Source organism: Emydura macquarii, unplaced genomic scaffold (assembly GCF_026122565.2).
Source record: "Emydura macquarii macquarii isolate MOO-44397 ecotype Brisbane River unplaced genomic scaffold, CSIRO-AGI_Emac_v2 contig_1146, whole genome shotgun sequence".
Taxonomy (NCBI): Eukaryota; Metazoa; Chordata; order Testudines; family Chelidae; genus Emydura; species Emydura macquarii.
Window position 1 is genome coordinate 22,217,408 of NW_027131283.1, and position 22,867 is coordinate 22,240,274.

The window sequence follows — 22,867 nt, forward strand, 5'->3', positions numbered from 1 at the left end:
GCAGAGTCTAAGGCTACGTCTTCACTGATGGCGGCAAATTCGCCGCCGTCAGATCGATTTCTTGGATCGACTGAGTGGTCAGTGAAGACCCACTCAGTAGATCCAGAAATTGGCGTATTAAGACCACCTTCTCAAGTGGCGTAGGGCTGCGTCAACGGGAACGCGGTTCCCGTCTGCGCAGTGCAGTGAAGACGGCGCGCAGAAGAGAAGCAGAGAAGTCAACAGGAGTTACGCAAGTTTTTTGCATAGTTTGCGTAACTCTGGTCAACTGCCACCGAATCTCAGAGGTAAGTGTAGACAGGACCTAAGCTTCCATTTAAAAAAGTTTTCTAGCCTTCATGGGGCTTGTGCATGCTAGCATAAAAGGAGTGTTTTAAAATATGTCTACTAGGATAAAAGGTATATTACAACCTTATGATTATGGAGAAATTTTCGAAACCATAACCAGAATATAAGCAAGACTGTTTCTCTTCAGCTTCTACCTGTAGTTTATTAACTTCTATCCTCTCCTCTATCAGAACATAGTGACTCCCTGTTAATAAATCCTCCCCTAAGGGATGTCTGTCTGAACACTGAGCTTCTCCACATCTGTCCGCTTTCCTGCAGCTGTCGGGGGAGCGGGGAGGAGGCTAGGCTCAGGAGCTGAAGAGGGAGGGGAGACTGGAACATGTTGGGCAAGGAGACTGTGATCGAGAGTGGGGGGACTCTGAGACTGAGAGATGGGGAGAGAATTGTGGGGGAGACCCAGAAGTCAGTTGTCTGGGGAGGAACACTGAGATCAGAGGAAGAGCTCCATGGAGTGGAAGAGACAGGGACTAGGTGTAGGAGGGCAGAGAAACTGGAAGTGGGAGGGGATTGGATCTCAGCAAGCCTTTTGGGAGAAATCTAGGACTGGCTGGGCAGAGAGAGGGGGTCTAGGCTGAGAAGCTGGAGGAATAGAGACTGGGACTAGGGCAAATAACAAGGGTGGGGAAGAGACAGGACTGGAACAGGTTGGAGTGGCAGAAAGGGATCAAGTCTGGGAGGGGAGGAATAGACAGAAGAATCTGTGCCCATTAGAGGACAACTCTCCTTCAGAGTCCGGAATGGAACTCAAGATTTCTGAGTCTCACCATGCCTCTGACATCAGCAAATATCTGTGAAAGCCACAGGTAAAATGTGTATCCTCCTCCTCCAGTACAGGTCTACACAGAGCATGACAATCTACTATCATCAGTTTCTTTCTTAGCTCAAGCGGCAGTGGTTTATGTGGTGGATCTAAAGGATCCACCCTGCAGATGAATCTTAGAGGTGTTAATATAATGTCACATAATTGAATTTCAGGGGGAAAGGGGGGTTGCTTTTTTAGAAACCTAGGAAATTATGCACACAAATGTGTTAAAAGAACATTATTAAGGTTGAAAAGTCAAACATTCAAAAGTTAGGAAATACTACAATTAAAGTTGCCTGTATCAGTCTCATGGGTAAGGTAGTTGAATGCTGGTGTGGAGAACTGGATTCTATCCCTGCCTCTGCCACACAGTTCCAGTATGATCTTGGGAAGTCCCTGAAACCAAACTTTTCGCAGGTTGCCACTATTTCTCTGATCCTCGTTTTCTGAGTATCCAGTTTAAGACCATGGGATCTGATTTGCAGAAGTACTGAGCACTCAGCTGCAACTGAAGTCAAGCGGAGCTGTGGTTTGAACATATGCTGTATAAGGCTAAGTACTTTGAAAAATCAGGTCCTAGGTATCTCATATTGGGCACCCCAAATTTAGTAAACAGTTTAGCTCTTAATCCCTGTGCCGCACCACTCCAGCTATAAAACAGGGATAATAATACTCCTCTAATGTCCCAAGGGAGGTGTGAAAATAAATTCCTTAACCTCTGTGAAGCAGGGTGAGTGCTGTAGAAAAACCCAGGAGGAAATGTATAATTCTGTCTTCAGACCAGAGTTTGGAAGTACAGTGGATAAACCCTGGAACCATGCATTGACCCAGGAGAAACAAAATTTTGAACAGGTGCTGTTCATTCTGTGCACTGAAATAGGCAGGAGTTCTATGGAAAATAGTAGCATGTGATCATGTAATAAACAACTGTAGCATAGTGCATACACACAAGGCAGCTAAACTAAAGTTGCATCAGCAACCTTAATTCTGGACTTTCCTAACTTCTGAGAGCTTGACTTTGCAATTTAGAGAATATTGTTAAACACAGGTTTGTGTGTGAAATATTTTATAGTGTATATTTTACAGCAGTGGGAGGCCTCCGTTCCCGTAAACTACACATTTAACCAGGAAACTGGAAATGAGACACGTGTGCAACTTGCCAAATTAGTACTTAGGTGAACTACGCAAACTTAGCTGCGTAAATACAGGTTTTTTGCACAGAGAAGTTTCCTACGGATGCTGAATCCTGAAATAGGAACTTGATTCAACAGTGCTCCCCAACCTAAATTTTCCTCAGCAACTTCCTAGTTTTATCAGCTTGGATATACACTTAAATAGCAGAACATTTTATGGGTTGTGGGAATTATGACAGGGAAAGAATAACTACAGCTGTTAGATGAGGCTTACTAAATCAAAACTTCCATTCTGTTACACAAGACTAATAAAATTAGCCAGTTTTGTTGCTGCAAATGATTGGGGGGGGAGGTCTGAAAAAGCTTCCATTAAGACGTTACCAATACATTAAAAATAAAACCAGTTTCAGGTCTCTTGCTACTCAAAGTGTTAAATGAAACACGATCCCCTAATACCATGCCACCATAAAGTGATTTTTTTTAAAAAGATGTCGTGCAAGAGGGCGAAAATTGCTTCTTTACAAAGCATGAGAGGATCTGAAAGTCTGTTTGTTTTTAAGTTGCTTAGTGTTAGCAAATTAAATCTGGTTGATGTCAGATTCAATTCTTTAGACACACCGGCTTCCTGCTACATTTCCGTACAAGAGATTTAGCTTTTGGGAGGGGGGTAGAGGAAATCAAGAGTCCTAACGTGGAAAGGATTACTGTCCTTTCAAGTCATGTAGTCTCAGCTCAGTCCTATATCAAGTGATTGTGGAGGAGTAGTGTGAAAATCTGAACTACCTAACGGCCCCTCAACTCTCTCCATGACCTCTCAGAATCCCCTTTCAGAGGTAGATGAGGGGATATGGGTCAAGGACAAGGAATGCGCCTTTCTAAAAAGAATTTTTCACAGCAAGTAAAAATGTTGGCTTACAAAGTAAAAATTCATCTAAATAATCACTTGAGATGAGATTTTCAAAGATGCCTCGTGGATTTGGATATCCAGCTTCAATAGATTTGTAATGGGAATGACAACCCAGCCCCTCTCGGTGGCTTTGAAAATCCCATCTGTAAAACAAAGTAGACATTAACAAGAGATTGCTTCCTAATATGGTCACATTACCCAAGGCCTGTATAGCACTCCAATCCGTCAACTTCATACAGGAGCTATGAGCTAATGAAGGGGCATAAATTATCAACACAGGGAATTGTTTTATTTGACAATTTAATGTGGCAACTTTAGTGGCTAACTTTTCTAATGTGGTTGTTTTAATATGCATCACATTGGACCTTGAGGAAAAAATATATGATAAAACTTTAAAACTAAACAGACCCCAATGAAATGAGAACATCCTACTTTTGAATGTTAATGGCAAGTGCTTTAGCAACCACACTAAAATATGCTAACAGACTTGACAATCTTAGTTAACTGAGATATATATTTTTCATCAGTGAGTGCGAGGAACCACTGTCAATAGTAAGGAAAAATACAAATTGAATTAAAATTCTTTGAAACGCAAATGAATAAATGTAATGGATTGTCAAGATCACCATGGACATAAAATTTCATGAGAGCACAACTTGGATGACAAAGCTGAAAAGAAAAGAAAATTCCCTACAGTTTGTCTCTAAATTTCTCTCTCAACAGAAGACAAATTACAATAAATTTAACCCCTTTTGTGATCGTGAGGTGGTCCACAGGAGCTGCAGAACTGTGCTCCAGAATCATAGCTTGCATTTAAGAAAAAGAGTTTCAAGTTCTTATGACTGTGAAGAGAACCTTCCAAATGTGATCTGAGTGTAAATAACACAGCTGAATCTTCTGAAGCCTGCAAATAGCCAGAAACATTAGCCCTAAGTCTTAACTGTACCCTTTTATCTTACTGGACCATTAACCCTGAACTAAAGATGACAGTTTAAAATGCCATTGATTTTTTCACTGGTGATCATTTTAGCAGAAACTAGCATAACTGGCTTCCTGAGGATTCCCCTGACCTAAGGAGGAATCCCCTAGGGACTTCAACAAATTAGATAAAGCAACCCTTTGCTAAAGATGGCCACTAAAATACCACACTACATTTCCCATCATGCTTCAATGCCTGGGTCAAAGTTCAAGGATCATAGAGTCCTTCTCCAGCTGTATAGAGCTCAGTTTGCTGCTGTTTTTTCTTCCCTATAGGGTGCTCTAAGAGCAAAGATACTCAGGTGAGTAAAAGGGTTCCTAGATTTAGTTTGTGATGTAAAATATGAACTGTTTAAAACTGACAGGATAAGAAAAGTGTCTTCTTGAAATAGAGGGCGTTCGTGGTTTGCTTACACAGTGCTGGTAACCCCAAGATTTTTTTAAATCTCCTTTTCAAATATACATACCTATGTACTCACCCACTGCCATCAAAAAGCATGTTATCATTTCAGGGCTTAAACTCTACCTTAAATGCATGTAGACAAATGCAGTTCACTGTGTTTGTTATGGAGCTTCACTTATCATGTAACTGGAGCTGGGTGAATAATGAATTTTTTTTTTGGTTCAGTGGCTAAGCCAAAAACCAATGCATGGGATGAAATGAAATATTTCGTTTGACTAGAAACAAAATGTTTTTGTTTCATTGTGGGCTGTTATTTTACCTTTTTCATTTTTTTTAGTTAAATTTCAAAATGAAATGTTGTTTTGAAGCAAACTGAAACACTTTGTTTTGAAAATATCAGAACAAAATGTTTAGACTTTTTTCCATTCCCCTCCCTCCTTTTTTTGGAGCAAAACTATTGGCCAAACAGCTACACACCCATCAACTGATCAATTAATTATGAATTCCCTAAACCCCACAAAAATGCCTCCTGCGTCCCCACATCGAATATGCTCCTCCTGCAACTTCAGGGGCTCTTTACCCTTTGCTTTCATGGGATAGGGCACAGGAAGCCAAGCTTCAGGGGCTCGTCTAACTCAACTTTGTCTAACTCATATTTATAGCTCCATAATACGATAATTCATATCAAGGTTTAAAATATGTTTTGCCTCCTTTTGTTCTTTCCTCCTCTCTTTCCCTTCAGTTTCTCCTCCTTTTTCACTCTTGTGATTTGTTTGTTTTTTTCTTTCTCTATTTAGTGGCTACTAGTGAATTACTCTGATCTTCATAAAGTGAGTTTTGTATATACATACTGGCACCTCATAACTCAGTAGCTCTCTAGTAGTATTCCTTCTGAAAGATATGTCTCACTCTAAAATTATACAGCTAAACGTTTTTAGACTTCAGCATCCTCCCCATTTTAACTACAGTCCATTTGCCCAATTTGAACTCTCACATGTACGACTTGAAATAATAAAAGAGTAGGGTTTTTTTTTTCTCTGCTCCCAGAATTGCAAAATCTCTGGGCTGGTTCTTCCGAAAATACCTCAGAAATTTCTCACCTCTGATTTTCCATTTCTTTTGTGCTCCGTGTAAATACTGCTAAATTTTTGTGTCATCTCTCAAATTTTTCTCAGTGCCAAAGACCCTATACCCCAGGCAACACAGAGAATGATGCTGATGAAGGCACTATGCAAATGAATGGTAGCAGCCAACTTTGGGCACTGATATGTCATTTAACAGGTGAAATCCTGCCCCACTGAAGCAAATAGGAGTTTTGCCACTGACTTCAATAGGGCCAGGATTTAACTGAAAGGTGCCATCATTGCTTTTGACCAGTAAGAGGCCAGCAACCTCTCTAGTTGCATGCAGCAGTTGGAAGCAGAAAAGGAAAGACTGGAAGAGTTATTTTGGAAAGCCTTTTTCAGATGAGAGATGTGCTTTGAGAAACAGAGGAGCCCCATTTAAAAAAAAAAGTAACACTATATATAACATTACATACTCCGTGGTACTAAGCATATCCAAGAAACTGCATTACAACACATTTGTTAATAATTCTGACATGTAGTACAGAGGATCCAAGCATGTCCCTAACTTATGTTATAGCCTTGAATAGATCAGGGATATAGCATGATTGAAGAACACTCAACAATGGAATATTTTATATCACTGGATGATAACTGTTTTGTAACCTAATCTCCCAGCACTGATGCTAGGGTAGTGCAAATGTCTTTCGAGTGTTCATGTGACACCAACTCATTTGAGGCCACATTGCGGAGACTGAAAAATCATCTGTGGAAGACTGTGTGTACCAAAAATTGTAATAGCAATGAAGTGGGGAGAACTATAGAGAACACAGAGGTCTATTGTCTAGTAGCTTTTTAAAGAAGTTATTCAAAAACATTCCAAATACTGTTTACGTAAGTATTAAATGTTTGTTCACTAAGAAATTGTATGCTATCTTCTGAGCTTGACTGGCAGCTGTGGTTAACACCTATATTTGGGGGTTTGCATATTATTACTCTGAGGAATCCTTTTAAAAAACAAACAAACAAACAAACAAAACCCTGAAAAGATAGAACTCTGGCCTGTGGTTCCTCAGAAGTAAGCTGAGGTACAGGAAAAAGGGGATCATAATAGTTATATATTTTCTCAGCACCCATCTTTACCCATTACAGATGCATAAGTTCATATCCATTTCATAGAGATGGACCCACACAAGAAGTTGGTATCTTAATTTCCCCAAAATTAGAGAGGATTTTGGATCTGGTGCTTGGGGTCAGGCTTTTTTTTTCTCTCTCTCTCTCTCTCTCCCTGCCCCCGCCCCCCTACCCTTTAGAACAAGTCTTCTAAGTAACTGGGGCAAAGGGGGCATTACGTCTAAGGAATTCATACAAAGAGGGCATGACTCATGGTCAATGTATCTAGAGGCAGTTTAGAGAGAAATAAATTTTCTGCTAAATGGCTTAGTCGGAAGTTCATTTGAAGTTGTAAACTAGCCAATAAGATAGAGGTGCGACTTACATTAATCGAGGACACTGTTGCAAGACCAAATGCTGAGGGATGGGACACTGCCCAAATGTGCATCTTCTCCCTTCCAGACAGTTGGGGGAAGACCTATTTGCAAAGATTTTGAAGGTACTATTTAAAGCTTTTAATTCAAAGACCTTTCTTAGCGTGGTGAGCTAGCTCTTGCAGACTCGGCCAGGCTGACTCTCTTTAAATTCACTTCATTCTGATTGTCTCATTTTCTTTGGGAAACAAACACCACTTTATTTAAGATGAGTTTTATGGATATTCATTGGAGAAATTTCTGTGAACTGTTGCCAAAAAAAGGAAAGGCATTTGGGGAAGCATTCAAAGATATGGGACAGTGGGGAGGGCCTAACAGATGCAGCTGCTGCTATTCAGGCGGTAGTCAGCTTGGAACAATGGAGAAGTCTAGAAAATAGGGGACCTGAGGTAGCAGCAATCTCTATTAATGACTGGCAATTGGTTCCTGAAGATTCCTTAGGTGGACAGTTTTGAAATCTACAGGTTCTGTATTTTCTGCAGCTCTAAATTAGATAAAGCAGTGAAATATAAAGTACATATCACAAAACAATGCACGCTGTTGTATCAGAACAATGCAGCTAGCATTCGTAACAAATACTATGTAATAACTTCATTAGAAAATATAAGTAGCATCCTTTCTAATAACTATACAGTTAACTTATGCCATTAGTGTAATTCTCAGATATATTTCAGTCCACGATTTTCTACCAGTGGTTGCAGCTTGAAGAATAAGCAATCTATTATATACTTTAGATGTCTTTAAGTTGCTGTTACTTGCTTTTTTTAGAAATGTGTTTTGGAACACAACAGCTCATGTGTAACTGAAGACAACAGAAACAGTCTTGAGCTGTTTTTATCTACTTAGTGCAACCATAGCACTAAACGTGGTTCAGCTCTTTTGCAAATATGCGCCGTAGTGACCACAGGGTGTCAGTGTAATCTAAGAAAACAAAATATCGATCTAGTTGCTGTTTGCTGAACTGTAATCTCCATCCTCCTTGCAAGCTGAAGGGGGGGGGGTTCCAGGGAGGATGGAGCTAGGCTGTTCTCAGTAGTGGCAGATGACAGAACGTGGAACGATGGTCTCAAGTTGCAGTGGAGGAGGTCTAGGTTGGATATTAGGAAAAGCTTTTTCACAAGGAGGGTGGAGAAGCACTGGAAAGGGTTAACTAGGGAGCGGTGGAATCAGGTTTTTAATCCCAGTTTGACAAAGCCCTGGCTGGGATGATTTAGTTGGGGTTGGTCCTGCTTTGAGGATTGGACTAGATGATCTCCTGAAGTTTCTTCCATCCCTAATTTTCTATGATTCTATGAATCTTAGGAAGAGGTTTGACTGAGAGGTCACTGAAAAAAAATATAGCACGTGACAGGTACGTAGTATGTGTTAGTTTAAGGATTTTGGGAGTTCTTACTTTGATCTTGAATTAGGAGGCTAATATGAAAAATAAGTAAAAATTAGGTTAGAATATAGTGTTCTGCTATTACATAGGATATAGAACAACATTGTATATCAGAAGAGCCCAAATACTGCAGCCCTTGATGGGGCAATAACTTACATAAATACTCACATCAAATAAAATGGAGCAGATTGCACTTCCCCCTCTCTTTAACAGGGAAGAGCAGCCAAGTGAGACTACAGGTTCCAGCATGCAGTTCTTCATTCTCATCGGAAGAGCTGGATCCTCTTGTAGAGATGTGCAGTTGTGCTAATCCTGCAGGCCAGACATTGGCTGCCCTTGGTATGAGCACATGAACAAAATAAAAATTCAAGACTCTGTATGATGGGTTCTGATTAATATAATATATATTTTTAAAAACTTTGTAGAGAACAAACAGTTCTGTTTGAGTACTGTTGAGAATCTGGAACAAATCTCTGCTATCTCTCAGAACCCCCTCCAAATGAGGCACTAGACAGAAGTTTTATCAGCAGGCTTTGTTGTAGTTGCTCATTTGGATAGGGGTATATGGTGTGGCTGCCATGTCTGTCTGCATCCAGTCACTTGCCAACAAGTGTGCAATTCATTTCTTCCAAATTGCTTTGTGGTAAAGGCTATAGGCAAAGACCAAAACGAGACACTTTCCATAAACTGTCTCTAATTTTGTCTTCAGCTGCATGAGACAAAAGGTATCTAAAAGCAAAATAAGAGAACTTCCATTTGTGTTCTGCTTATAAAAATCTATCTGCAATGGTTACACCAGAAATGTTTCTACTGGCTTCTACCAATTTGATGGAATTTATTGTGCAGCTAAGGGGAATACTGTTAGAATGCATTAAACATTATCTTATTAAGTAATAATTACTGATGTACAAACAAATATTAAGTAATAAATAACTCTATTCTCTAGCTTTATCTGCCTGGTATTACTACAAATTATTTATATAGCAAATGTAAGTTTATTGCCCTAAGAGGCTTACAGACAAAGAGTTTGTCTAAATAGAAAGTATTGCCACTTGAATTGTACCAGTTCAGTTAAAGCAGTGAGCCTCTTCTAGTGTGGGTATAGTTATACTGGCATAAAAGTGCTTATTTTGGCATAGTTTATTCCAGGCCATGTCTGTGCTACAGAGCCTTGGATGGTATAACTATTCTAGCAGAGCCTGGTGTAGACGCAATGTAAGAAGGCAGAAGGAGTTCTGCTGGCATTCTTCTGTCGGCATAGTTGTCTACAATGGAGTTTTTGCAGGCATAGGTATGTCGGATAGGGGGTGTGATTTTTTTTCTTCCCACATTACTACCTGATATATAATTAATGTGTGTGTGTGTGTGTGTGTGTGTGTGTGTGTGTGTGTGTGCGCCAGCCAAACTTCATAGTGTAGACCAGGCTTCAGTTTGGGAAGTGAAATGAGCTATATACTGTAAGGCACCTTTATGCCATTATAGCTGCATCGTGTATCCACACTAGGATTTATACCAGCATAACTGCTGGATTTTTTAAAAAATCACACTCCTAGCAAACATTTATACCAGTATCTCTTTAGTATAGACTGCTCTAAGAGTCAGCCCCTGCAGCTTTTACTCATATTAGCAACCCTGTTATCTCTATCCCTAACTCATCTTCTAATATGTGTAATATGTAATTAATGGAATGATTGCATTTTCTTTTCATGACATACTTCAGTGTCCCCCTTTCCACCATAAAGTTGTCCCTTTTGTGCTCTTTATCTAATTTGAGTCCTGGTCCTGAAGTTCCACTGAGATAATACAGTGGTAATAATGCTTGTGACTGATCTACACAAGTGGTTTGACTACTGCAAGTGCTGGTGCATTTCCACCACTGCTAGACCTCTAGCAGGAGAGTAACTGAAAATCTTCTGTGGAGATGAAGCCATACAGTGAAGAATTTAGCAACTGCTTGAGAGTCTAGGGGATGTTCTTCTCAAAGATGTTATTTCAATAGTGGCTGCAATGAAAGGACTTTTTGCTGATCGGCTGCATTGAGGTATGGGGAAGTAGTAGGCACAGAGGAGGAAGAGATTTCCATTCTGTGACACTCTGCTGAGAACATAGTAAGCAACACTGATAAAACCATGTAAGCCTTGTCTTAGGTGCAGCTTACACCATTGCTACCACCAGGTGGTAAATTACAGCTTCAAATTTGCTAGTCTAGACAAAGCCCAAGGTGAAGCTGATGGAAAAATCCAGTGCAATTCATTCACAGGCAACCACACACGTAAGACAAACTAGCTTGCTTCATTAACTTTTAGAGACAGGATGGGTGAAGTAATATCTTCAGTTGGTGAGAGAGACAAGCTTTTGAGCTACTCCTCAGTGCTCTTCAGGTCTGTTTAAGCTTGAAAGTATGTCTGTCTCACCAACATAAGCTGGTCCAACAAAAGATATTACCTCATCGACCTTGTTTCTCTACTATCCCGTGGCCAGCACAGCTACGACGCTACCTCCATTAACTCTTGGCATATCAGATGTCAGAAATAGATAACTACCTGCACCTGTTAGACTGAATTATTTCACCTTGGCGCCTTGGCCTTAGAAGAATGTGTGCAAATAAACAAAGGGTGATGCTATTTTCCCCACTGTAAATGGCTCGTATGTCCACTGCCTTGTGTCTCCTCATATATATGGTACCCGAAATAATGTACTTTTGGCAGGGAAGTCAAAACAATGGTACTTTGCCACTGAAAACAAGGAACTCCACGGCTGAAATAGTTTTTGGGAAAAATTCAAGCAAGTAGAATTTTTAGTGAGATGAGAGTAAAGCAACAAAGGCCTTGTGCTGTGTGTGTGCAGAGCGTCACAAAGGGAGGCATGGAACTGCATTGTGCCAGAGGGAGCAGTAGGAGGCAAAATACCTTTTGGAGCTTCTGGGTATGCCTTAGTCATACCCTGTTCTGGGGTGCAGTCCCTACCCCCACACTAGGAGAGTGACTGTTAATGGGTAGACCTATGGGCCTGCCTCTTCTCCTGTCCTGTCTCACCCTCATTGGGGTACTTTGGAGACCTAGGAGAGTAAATACAAAGCAGTCAGTGCCTGTGTTCCCTCAATTAAAGGGGCTTCAATTCTATCTGACTTTTACCTGGTGAGTTGGGGGAGGCTGTTTGTGACCTTCTTGTCTGCCCTCCCTCTCCCACTCCCTGCCCTGCATTTAAGGCCATGCACAATCTGTCCCAAAGTTCTCAGGGTGTTTAATGCTGGCTTGAAATGTTATGGCTCTTCAGTAAAAAAAAATAAAAATAAAGGAACAATCGCCACTCCTGTCAGAACTGCCTAGTAACACATTTGGCAGAAAAGCCACAAAACGAGTGGTCACGAAGACTGAACTACCCTCTCACTCCTAGCCTCTCTAGTTCAGCGGGGCACCCTCGTGAGCAGAATGAGGAACCTTGCTCCATGGGTGGCTATGCCCTCCCTGTTCTGTTAATAAGCAAAGGACTTCCATCTCCGTGGTAGTCAGTCTGGAACCTTTCAGCAGCACTAAACTAGCTAATACATCATTGAGACACAGTCTATCAGGGTTCAAAAAAGGATTGACCTTATATATAGATATCAGAAACAGGCAGAGTTGTAATATAAGGCATTTAGAAAGAAAAATCCAAAACAAACTCTAAATGTTCAGAAAGGCATCTAAACTCTTTGTGCTTCAGGGCATGAACCAAGGTTATAACTTATTCCATAACTAAAACCTTGTGTCTTTGTCTGAAACAGCTGGCACTGCCCACTGTCAGAGACTGGATTTTGGACTAGCTGGACCACTGGGCTGGGCTAGACTGGCAATTCCTATGTTCCTAAACAAACATAGGAATTTAGTCCAATAGGTGCAGGTAGCTATTTTGAATTGGGGGAGAACAAAGGACTTTGTTTATCTTCTGGCACGTTATACTGGACCAAATCCTGAAGTCCTTTCTCAGTTAAAACTGAAGCCATTGGGTACCTTGTCTGATTAAGGGTTGAGTAAAGACTTCAGGATTTTTCACACTATAATTTAAGAAATAAAAGGGGTATTTAGCACTGTAACATGTTGCAGTATCATTCTTTAATAATATGTCTAACATCCTTCTGGATGTCACACATCTCTAAGGTTAAAGCTTGAGTAGCATATTAATATTTCAAAGGTTTATTTTCTGAATTCTGTACAACAATCTTTTGCTTATCAGCCACAACTTCTCAGTTGCATAGTAGGTTATAATTTTAGCCATTCACAATGTGTTTTTCTATGTAATTCAGCTAAATCTCCAAATTCTTGTGTTAATCTTAATAATTTATTTCCCTGCTTGCCCACTAGATGCCAGTCTTTGTCTTTTCCTGACATGGAAGTACAGCAGTAGATGAGGTGGAGAAGAGTATCTGTGTTATAGTCAAATAAAAACAAGACCTTAGACCAGATCTTGGGCTGATGTGAACTGATGAAGCTCAGTTGACTTCATTGGAACTATTCTGGTTTAATCCAACTAAGGATCTGGTCCCTGTTGTATAAATAGGTTTTATGCTCTTTCTTCTGAAAAGGAAAAAGTTCATGGTAGGTGTTGAAAGCTAGTCAACATCTCTCTATACCTTTTAATAGGATCAATCTAAAAAGACAGCAAATTGCTTGGAGTTCATTTTTTCTCTCTGACCCAGTCAGTTTTGCCTGAGTGATAAATGCAGGCACGTTGAATCTAAAATCTTGTTTACACCAGAGAAACACCACAGTGCTATGAACATTTTGGTCCTCCTAGAATGATTATAAAATGCCTTGCATCCATATACACAAGTGTTCCAAGTGGCATGTATGCATGCCAGTTACCAGATTGGACTGGCGTTCAGCAAATCTAAATACCATTTCCGTGTTGATGGAGATAGCTTTCTGGTGTAAAAGTGCAAACAATTAAATATTCCTCTTCCTTCTGTCTTGCAGTGCACCTGAAACTTTTCAAAATCTTCCAGAATTCACTGCTTCTGGCATATATTCTGGGAACTGTGGGAAATATTAGAAGGCACAATGACTGAAATGGCTTAGAACCACTCTAGTATTGATGAGGGGCAAAACTGCAACAATATTTCCTAGTTTAGTGGCCAAAGTGAGACAGGTGTGACAGATGAAGGGCCAGATCCTATAATCTGTCTCCTAAATTCCTACGTTCTGCATCTGCTCACCTAATGGGCCATCCACACTACAATTTCAGCTGTATCAAAACCCAGTTGCCAAGAGTTATCTTCTGACACAGGAACAATAGAGTTTCATTCTTCTAGTGCAGATGTGACCTTTAATCATGTTCCTGAACTCTGTTTAAAGCTTTGAATGTGTCAAGAGCTTTAGCACACTTTAGGCACAGGTTCGCTGAAGAAATTTCTGGTATTTCCTGGTTCCAGTCAGACTGAAAGTACTGTAAGAATGTGGTGGGGTTTAGGTACTTTCATTTACGGGGGTATGTGAATTCCCCTCCCTCTGTTTCCTTTAAAAAGTGGGAAATGGAACTAAAAAAAGTTAACTCTCAGATTTTCCTTGGTTTTGGGGCAAAGCCTTGCATTGGTATTTCATCCTAACTGGCTGGACAATTTTTTCCTTGGTAACTACTTCCATATGTAGGCATATAAATCATTGTACCTAATGAATGAGTTAAAGCCACATTTTAACTTTGTTTCTAAAGAAGCTAGGGATTCAAGAATAGGGTACAAAATCAGGAAGGTGGGATTAAGTTACATGTTGGGGTAGAATATTCCTGTTCCTTTACTTGTTTTGTGACCTTAATTTTTAGCATAACAGTTACAGTGCTTTCTTACAGCACAGTGTTTGGTGAAGACGTTACACTGCAAGAAGGAATGCAAATGATCTAACTGGTGTTTGCTATTTCTAGTTGTGTCCAAAAGCCAATTTTCTCAATTGAGTCCCTTTCTTTGTGATTCAAACAACTGGATTCTATTCAAAAAGCTTATTTGTTCCTATGTGTTACAGATCATTGAAAGTGGCTCATTCCTGAAGAGTTTCTTAATGGGTGTCTGTTGGATGTTTATTAGTTATGAGGAATCTGACAAAATTCTGTCTGGAGAACAATGCCTGCCTCATATGATGGGGCTGTAATCCATGTCTGTTGTTCACATCTGTATTGTGTTAGAATGCTGAGATGCAAACCATGTAAATGCATTATGATTGCCCAAAACAAAATACTGAAACAGGGAGAGTAGCTCACACTTTTTGACAAGTCAGTTGACACTTTGGTCTGTAGCCATGTAGATTGCCTCTTCTATTGGCTAACTGAGCGGTGTTCATTAAATCAGTGTCAAATATGTGGTGGTGTTCTAATTATTATAGTATTCATGTAGCTGAACATTCATTTGAATGAATATACTTAAATACAGTAAACAAAAGTTTTAAAAAATGCTGTCAGCAAATCCATGTGGTAGATGAAACAAACTAGATGGAAACTGATTTTTTTTAAATTCTGTTTTCTCTTTTTACTGTCCTGTTCCTATAAAGTGATTCCTGTTATGGTCACTTTCTGCTTTTAGTGACCTTTAAATCATAAGCATGAGGGCAAGAGAGCAGGAAACAATATAAAGGTTGAAAGGCCTACATCTTTACCTATTTTTACTCTTAGGACTCTGTATCAATTAGACACTGACGACCTAATGTGTCTTCAGAAGGAAGTGGCACAATACTATGATGCATAATTACATTCCCACAAGGCCTTGCAACAACATATTCAGGATACTGGGTTTCTCTGCTATTGCAGCTGCACCCATCTATGTTGCAAAATGGCAGTCATGTCTGGTCTTGGGGCAAGAGAACTGCAGATCTTAGTGTATTACAGTTACACATTAAATTGCTGATTTTTTAAACAATACTTCAGAGGAGAGCCACAAACTTACAATAAGCATCAGTTTTACCAGTTAAGACCTATGGTGACAATATTGTTCATTAGAAATGTAACAACATAGGGGATTTTCATCCATTTACAGTATTTTTACATCAATTTTTACTCAATTTTGAACTCTTAAAAATTCAGTATATAAATAATATCAAACACCACACCTCTAGGGCCACTACTCCCATCACCCTGCCTGTTAGAGATCGATGATCTTTTCAACTGTCTAATTCTTAGAGCATTTATGGTGATAACTGTAATTAAAGTCCATGTAGATTTTTGTCTTTCAGGTAGAAATGACAGTTCTGCTATTATTGGGAGGGGGGGAGTGGAGTTGAGGTTGTGGCTGCTCAAGCAGTCGTTCTGGTTATGTAAATGTAGAGTGTTTCCAGGATGAACAGAGCAGCTACACCTTATTCATAATTTGCAAGAAAAAAAATGGAGAGCCAGAGGAACTATTAGAGGCAGAGGATACCCAAAATATTTCAAATGGGCACAGAAAACCACTTCCTCATGCGATGAATTCCTCACATTTTTTAGAGGAAGGGGAATGTTTTTGGGGCCCTATCCAGTGTCTACTGATCTCACTGGAAAGAGTCCCATGGACTTCAATGGGCTTTAGATTAGGCCTAAGTTAGTCTGTCATTAATGCAGACTTGGTGTGGTGTCCACTTGACCCAAGCTCAAAATGAAATCAGTAGGCATTTGAGGGTGCTCAGCTTGGTTCAGGCTCAGACTTTTTTCAGCTGACACTCTTCTGTTTAACTGCCCCAGGGAAATGCTAGACTAAACTTGGCTTCCTGAAAGTGATTCTTATTGGAGAGTACCCGGATATTTGAAAACAAAAGAAAATGCTTCAAATGCTGAAGTCAGTTTTAAAGTTCCCTGGTTCCTACTCTTAATAGACAGAGTATAAATATGCCTGTTACTCTGATGAAGGAATTCATACAAGGTTGAAGTTCCTAGCTAGTATTTAGGGTACAGATAGATCTGAGTGCTTTACAAAGGAGGTCAGTATCACTATTTTACCAATATGGAAACTGAGGCACAGCAGTGATGTGACTTGCCCAAGGCCACCCAGCAGCTCGGAGATAGAACTAGGAATAGAATCAAGGTCTCCTGAGTCCTAGTGCAGGGCTCTATCCATTAAGCCACATTATAGTCCTCCTGCAAGGAATTTTACCAGAGTAAAGATTTCTCAATTTGACCCCAAAATTGTTTCAGTTTAATGAGAAACTGTTTCAGTTTAATGAAGCTTTTAAAAATATTCCCCATGATTTAGCTCAGAAGGATCTAGGTGCTTAACTGATTAAAAGTCCAGTAACACTAAACACTTACATAGATGTTGCATAGTAGGTGCTGACCATGTTTGTCACCATGGTATAAAAACAGGTAGCTGAAGTCTAAAACTACTTAGTGTTATATACATGCCCTAGTTAGTTACTGATGAACTGGCTGTGCCTTAATAATGTTGGATTCAACACCCCAGGATCCCTATTTAAAGTGTGAAAGACTGAATGGTCCCCATCTTTCATTAGCCTACCAGTGATTATGAACTGGCAAGTTTATTGTGCTGGTATATATACACATGAAGTTTAATTCTCCATGTATTTATTTCTGGGCAACAAAAAAGAAATACAAAATAAACCCTTGTTTTGATGAATATGTAGGAAGGGTAGTGTGGGGGGGGGTGTAAATGAAATGCCAAGTCATTTATATAAAAAATAGAATACTTTATTTTCAACCAAAAAGGTGCAAACATGTAACTTTTGGTCACACTTCTCAACAAATAAACTGTTCAAAGAACAGCCACAGTCAAAGAAAGAAACAAATGCTCCCAGGTGGAAAGACTGATCAGCTACAAAAGAACCACTCATTTTACTTAAGGCCATTTGTTCACCAAAACGGAAGCAACCATATTTTTGCCATCCAAGTGAATGCTTCAAGGATGCAGGCACCTCATCTTTAGCAAACAAACAAACAATTTTTCTTCATTTTGATTCACTTGTCACCTTAACTGAACAATTTCCATTAGAGGATCTATTTCATGCTTTGAATGCATTGTCAGACAAGCTTTACATCCTACCTATTTCTTTCAAAGAACGAAAAAAAAAGAAGCTAACATTGAAGTATCAAAGCATTAACAAAGGCACACAACTTTAAATTAATTTAGATAACTGTACAAATATATATACAGTATTTACAATAATAAAAAAAAAATCTAGCTTGTTACAGGCAAATTAACTGCCACAAGCTGTCCAGTCAAATAGACAGGATTCTGATTCCTCTTTAACAAGTCATTCAAATCAGTGTCAAAGCTGAAACATTACAGTCCTGACCAATAGAACACATTTTACCTAGCACCTTGCTGGGTGATTATTTACATTCCAGCCATTACTGTCACTAAACCAGCGTCAGCAAACATGCTAAGGGTCTCTTTCAATTGCACTACTAGGTGGAACACATGTTACCATAGTAAGGGAACATTGATCTTCCTGCATATTCCCCTTAGTAACATCTAAAACACCACCCCAGGAACAGCATCCTCTGAAGCTGAGCTTTGCTGTGGTCCCACGTCCATTCTACTTTCTTCTTCAAACCAATGTTTGGGGTCGGAAGACAATTTGTCTTAGTCACATGGAGGAGTTTGAACTTTTTAGAAACAGATTTAAATACTTTGTGCTATTGAATCATGTTTACAAAATGAGATGCAAAATCAGTTCAAGTTGAGAGTGTAGCGTCTCCTTCTGCTTTATGCCATGTCTCCATACATCTTTCTGTAGTACAGAGAGTCAAAGATGTCATTGTCTCCAGGGCAGTTGTAGTGGCATGCACAGGTCTTGATGAACATCATTCTCCTCTTCATGACCTCACCATCAGGACATTTGAACTCCACAGGAAGGGTGGCTGTTCTGTGAGGGGTGCAGCAACGGCCATCGGTGCAGACCCCACAGAATTTAGCTCTATAGGTCTTCACACTGGTACAGCCGGAGAGCTCAAACTTGATGGGCTTGGAGATTTTGGGGGTGCGAATACACTTTTTTCCTTTCTGTGGAGACAATAAATGAAAAGTTTAGAAGCCATTTTTTTTTAAAAAAAAGATTGCACAATTCCCATTCATATTTCTATCCACTAATTTCATCCTGTCATTTTATGCAAAAAGAATCAGAGTATTGATCTTCTCATGGAGGGTTTCACATGCAAAGAAGACAGTTGAAATACTGTTCAAATTGTATTATACTTAAACAGCTAAAGTAGGTGCATTTGTTTATTACTTAATTGTTAAATATTCACTACTGGAATGAGACCGTATATAATATTTACTTGGTGCTGAAACTGGGTAAGATAGAGCTATACATCTTCTGTAAAACTGGATCTATCCTGAAGCATCTTTAGAAGTGTATATTAGATGGGAATATTTACCTTGATGTTTTCCTCCAGGTCTGCCTCACATGGTCTCACCATGCAGAGTCTGCTTTGCTTCTCCAGTCTGCAGAAGGCATTGTCATTGGTGACTCTGGTGGAGATGCCCATTCCACAGGTCTTTGAGCAAGCACTCCATTCAGTGGTCTGGACCAGGCAGTTAGCCCGCATCATTGCAGGGTCAGGGCCATAAGTGTCTTCCGGTCTGTAAGCTGTAAAGCACAGATAAAGAGGATGAGATTGTGGCACAGAGCAACAGTGCAGATGATATCCTCTCAATGTTTTAATCCTGTATAAATGTAAGGGCATCCTATTTATCCTCGGTGTGATTCCACTCAAGGCACTGGAGTTACAGCAGGGCTGAATCTGGTCCATCAGGATAACCATCACTGGACTATGTATTTCAATCTAACGCATGGGCACACCAACAAAATTCATTCAGATCTCAACTCACCAGCTAGCGCTGGTCCAATGGCCGTCTGTTCCCTGAGCTCATCGCACACCCATTCCTCGCAGCACTTCCCGGGGAGTTTAACTCTTCGCGGGGCAGGGCAGTCTGGGCTGGGCAGTCGGACATCCATGCTGCAGAGGGGCACGCACCCCACTGCCCCGTCGAGGCAAGTGCACTGGTACTTGCAGCTGCTCTGGAAGGACTCCCCGCTCCTGTACACCATCCCGCCGAACACACATGGGGCGCCATCCCTAGCTACAGAGAGAGAGTAGCCGGCCATGAGCAACCCAGAAAAATCATAGATTCAGAGACGATTAGGGGTGAGAGGGACCCCAGGAGATCATCTAGTCCATACCCTGCGCAAAACGGGACCAACCCCAACTAGATCCTCAAAAGCCAGCAGCCAAGTGACTCCCACTGTGGGGACGGCATGCCGCAGGACCTGGGGAGGGAGTGCGGGAGCAGTCTCACTAGCTACCGCTGGGGGGCAGGAGGTGCGGATGCCAAGATCACCCCGGTGCCATCCAGCTGTGCCCTGCGCTGCTCCGGGGAGGGGACCCCGCTCTCCTAGGGGAGGAAGCCCGAAGGGGTTTGGGCACAGGGGGCCGGGGTCGCTTTGAGAGGCAAATCTTAGCTGGGGGGGCGGGAAGGGAGGGGGGAGAAGCGAGATCCGGCGGGCGCCCGGGCTCTACTTACCGGTGCACACGCCGATCCTGCGGTTGGCCGGCGAGCCGAAGTCGCAGAAGAGCCCCTTGTGGTGGTCGCAGGGGTCCCGCTCCGTGCACAGCTCGCCCAGCTGCTTGGCGCACACCCGGCAGCAGCCGCAGCCGTCCGGCACCAGGCTCACCCCGGCCGGGCAGGCGGGGGGCGGCCCAGCCCCGCACTGGCACTGCCCGCTGCAGTCCTGGCCCGACGCCTCCTGGCGAGAAGAGACGGGAGGAGAGAGTCAGGCGAGGCTGAGCCCCGGCGAGCGGCGCTTCGCATCGCCCCGTCCCCACTCCCCGCCTGCACTGCCCAGCTGGGGCGGGCACTTACCCGGCTGAGGAGCGCGACCAGCAGCGCTAGGACGAAGTAGCTGGGGGCCATTCTCGCAGAGACGCTCGGCAGCGGCGCTCGGCGAAGGACGGAGCTGCAAAAGCTTGTCCGGTCTCCTGCGGGCGGAGGGAGTCCGAGCCAGTGGGGGCGCGTCGTCGGGATGGGTCCCCTGCCGGCTGCCTCCTTGTCTGCGAAGGCGGCGGCTGCTGCTGCTGGCTGGGATCGGCTTGAATCCGAGCCTCGTGCAGTTCCCCTCTCGCTCGTTCCCGTCTCTCTGGCAGGAGAGTTGTTCGATGGCTCGAAAGCCGGCAGCCTGGCTGCTTTTATACACTCCAGGCGCCCCGGACTCGCCAATCGGCTGAATGGAGTCCTACACAAACAGGGACATTCCTCGCATTCCTCCCCACCTTCCTGCCTCATCAACTCACACCGGATTGATCCTGACCCCTTGACACTCAGCATTCCTCCTGTCTGAAAAAGCTGGCACACTTCAGCACACAAAAAAGGCGCTGTTTCCATCACCAAATGGTATTTTTTCCCCCTTCCAGCCCCCTACTCCCGATTTCATCTGATGTAAAAATACTTTTAAAATTATTTTGTATATGACAAACCTCTGTTTCAAACTGCTTTGGCTTTCCCCCACCCTACCTTGAAAATGCATAAATCTTATTAACAGGACTTCACTACAAGATACAAACTCCTGCTATATATATATATATATATATATATATATATATATTCAAGTGTATCCTGCCCTGCTATATATACAGGATACATTTGAAGTACCAACAGCAGCCCTGGTAACAAGAAAGAAGCTGTTTTTAAACCCACAGGAGTTCAAAAGAATCTGCATGTAAAATCTGTTATGTACTCTGCATTCTTAGTTATGGAAGGAGAAACTTTCTCTTAGTAACTATTGCTGCTGCTGCTGATTATAATGTTTTCTGAGAAGGTGTGATTTAGAGGGAAAGTAGATAATGGATACTGTTAATCAAGTTTATTGGCTTTTCAATAGCTGAGACTAATTTTCTATAATTAAAATTTAAACTTTTATTTGGTGGGGAGGTTCCATTATTCTGTCTTTCAAGGAAGCACATTCTTTAATATTAAATGATTCCAGAGAAAAATACTCATCAACAGTAGGTAAGAATCTGTTGTTTGATTCAACACAAGCCATTAATGCTGTGACAGGCAGCTAGTTCAAGTGGGGGGAGAGGGGAGAAAGGTTGTGGGGGTGGTTGCTAGGAACAACCATGGGAATTCTTTCCTTTTCTTTTTCTCTTTGCTAGAAAATACAAGACACTACTAATTTTAAAAGGTGGATTGCTCTCTGCTGACTTATTTAGAGAGTGGGTGTCTGGCCTTCCCTAGATACACATTTTTTTCAACTTTGGGAACCAGTTTTTGAGCATTGAACACTCTGGGCATTTTGTTACTACCAAAAAAAGTCATAATTATATCATGAGGACTGGTTATAAATTGACGCTGTGTGCTAGTGAATCATACTGAATATTTGAAATGTGTTCCTTTCCTAATAGATGCTCTCTATGAATAGAGAGTGCCTATTTACCCTGAAATACTTGGCACAATGAAGTGAGGCTGAAGCATGGAAGAAGTGGCTATTATTTTCCCATTGCCTGCTTGCAGCTGTCATTTGTGAGTAACACATTCCTAGGGCATCTCTGCTTCCTAATCTTGCTGATTATGTCTCCTAAGATTAAAAATCAGTTTGACTTGTCACCAAAACCTGTAGCTCCTAAATATTTTGTCCTTATTAACTGATCATGGATAATTTCTGTTCTCATTTATTTCAGCAGAGAGGATGGGTTCCCAATCATGTATCATTTGTCTGTGCAGTGATGTCATGTTGATTGACCCCAGTTTTAACACCATGAATGCCTGCGTGTTGACTTTTGACCTGTTTAAGTATGCTTGTGTTTAATGAGACAGACAGAGTTAATGCACTTTCTTAGGCAAATTGAAGTCTAGATGATGGATATTTTTTAAAGATGTTTGCATATAACCACTCCTTCCTCCCACACTTTCACACTATGATACTGCAATATGGATTTACACAGTTTTACAGCCTAACTAAATTAACTACATTCAGAAAGAGATCTTATTCCTCCTACTGAATTTTGAGAAACTGAATCAGTACAATTTCATTCTAAGTAGCATCACTTGCTAATGGTTACATTATCAACAATTCACACTCTGGGCCTAATTTTCAAATATAGAGGCCTTAATGAGAAACCTAAATCCCATTCTGGATGCTCAGATTAGTACTAGGGCTACATTCTGTACCTGGATACATACATCACTGGCTTGTGGCTTTTCTGAGGGCAACATTTGACCTTTAGGCATGTTAATGGCCATTCTATAGACCCTATCCAGCTTTTATGGAAACTAATGGGAATCTTTCGTTTAACTTTAATGGGAATTAGACTGGGCTGAAGTGCTGATCTGAATGCCCAAATGCAGGATTTCATTGTCCT

General features: G+C 41.3%; 1 protein-coding gene across 1 annotated transcript; it reads right to left on the reverse strand.

Annotated features, from left to right (window-relative positions):
• Positions 1-17,175: 17,175 nt before the first annotated feature.
• CCN2 (cellular communication network factor 2) lies at positions 17,176-20,655 on the reverse strand. The gene is made up of 5 exons (XM_067546752.1): positions 20,373-20,655; positions 20,034-20,256; positions 19,341-19,592; positions 18,887-19,098; positions 17,176-18,512 (listed from the first exon to the last, which is right to left on the reverse strand). The coding sequence occupies exons 1-5, from the start codon at positions 20,421-20,423 to the stop codon at positions 18,216-18,218; spliced, it is 1,035 nt and encodes a 344-aa protein (XP_067402853.1). The 5' UTR covers positions 20,424-20,655; the 3' UTR covers positions 17,176-18,215.
• Between the last annotated feature and the right edge of the window lie 2,212 nt (positions 20,656-22,867).

Coding starts and splice junctions, on each gene's coding strand:
- CCN2 (XM_067546752.1), bottom strand. CDS start 20,423: ATGGCCCCCAGCTACTTCGTCCTAGCGCTGCTGGTCGCGCTCCTCAGC. Junction 19,593..20,033: donor CAGGATCGGCGTGTGCACCG/GTAAGTAGAGCC, acceptor CTCTCTCTGTAG/CTAGGGATGGCGCCCCATGT. Junction 18,513..18,886: donor ACCTGGAGGAAAACATCAAG/GTAAATATTCCC, acceptor TTGTCTCCACAG/AAAGGAAAAAAGTGTATTCG.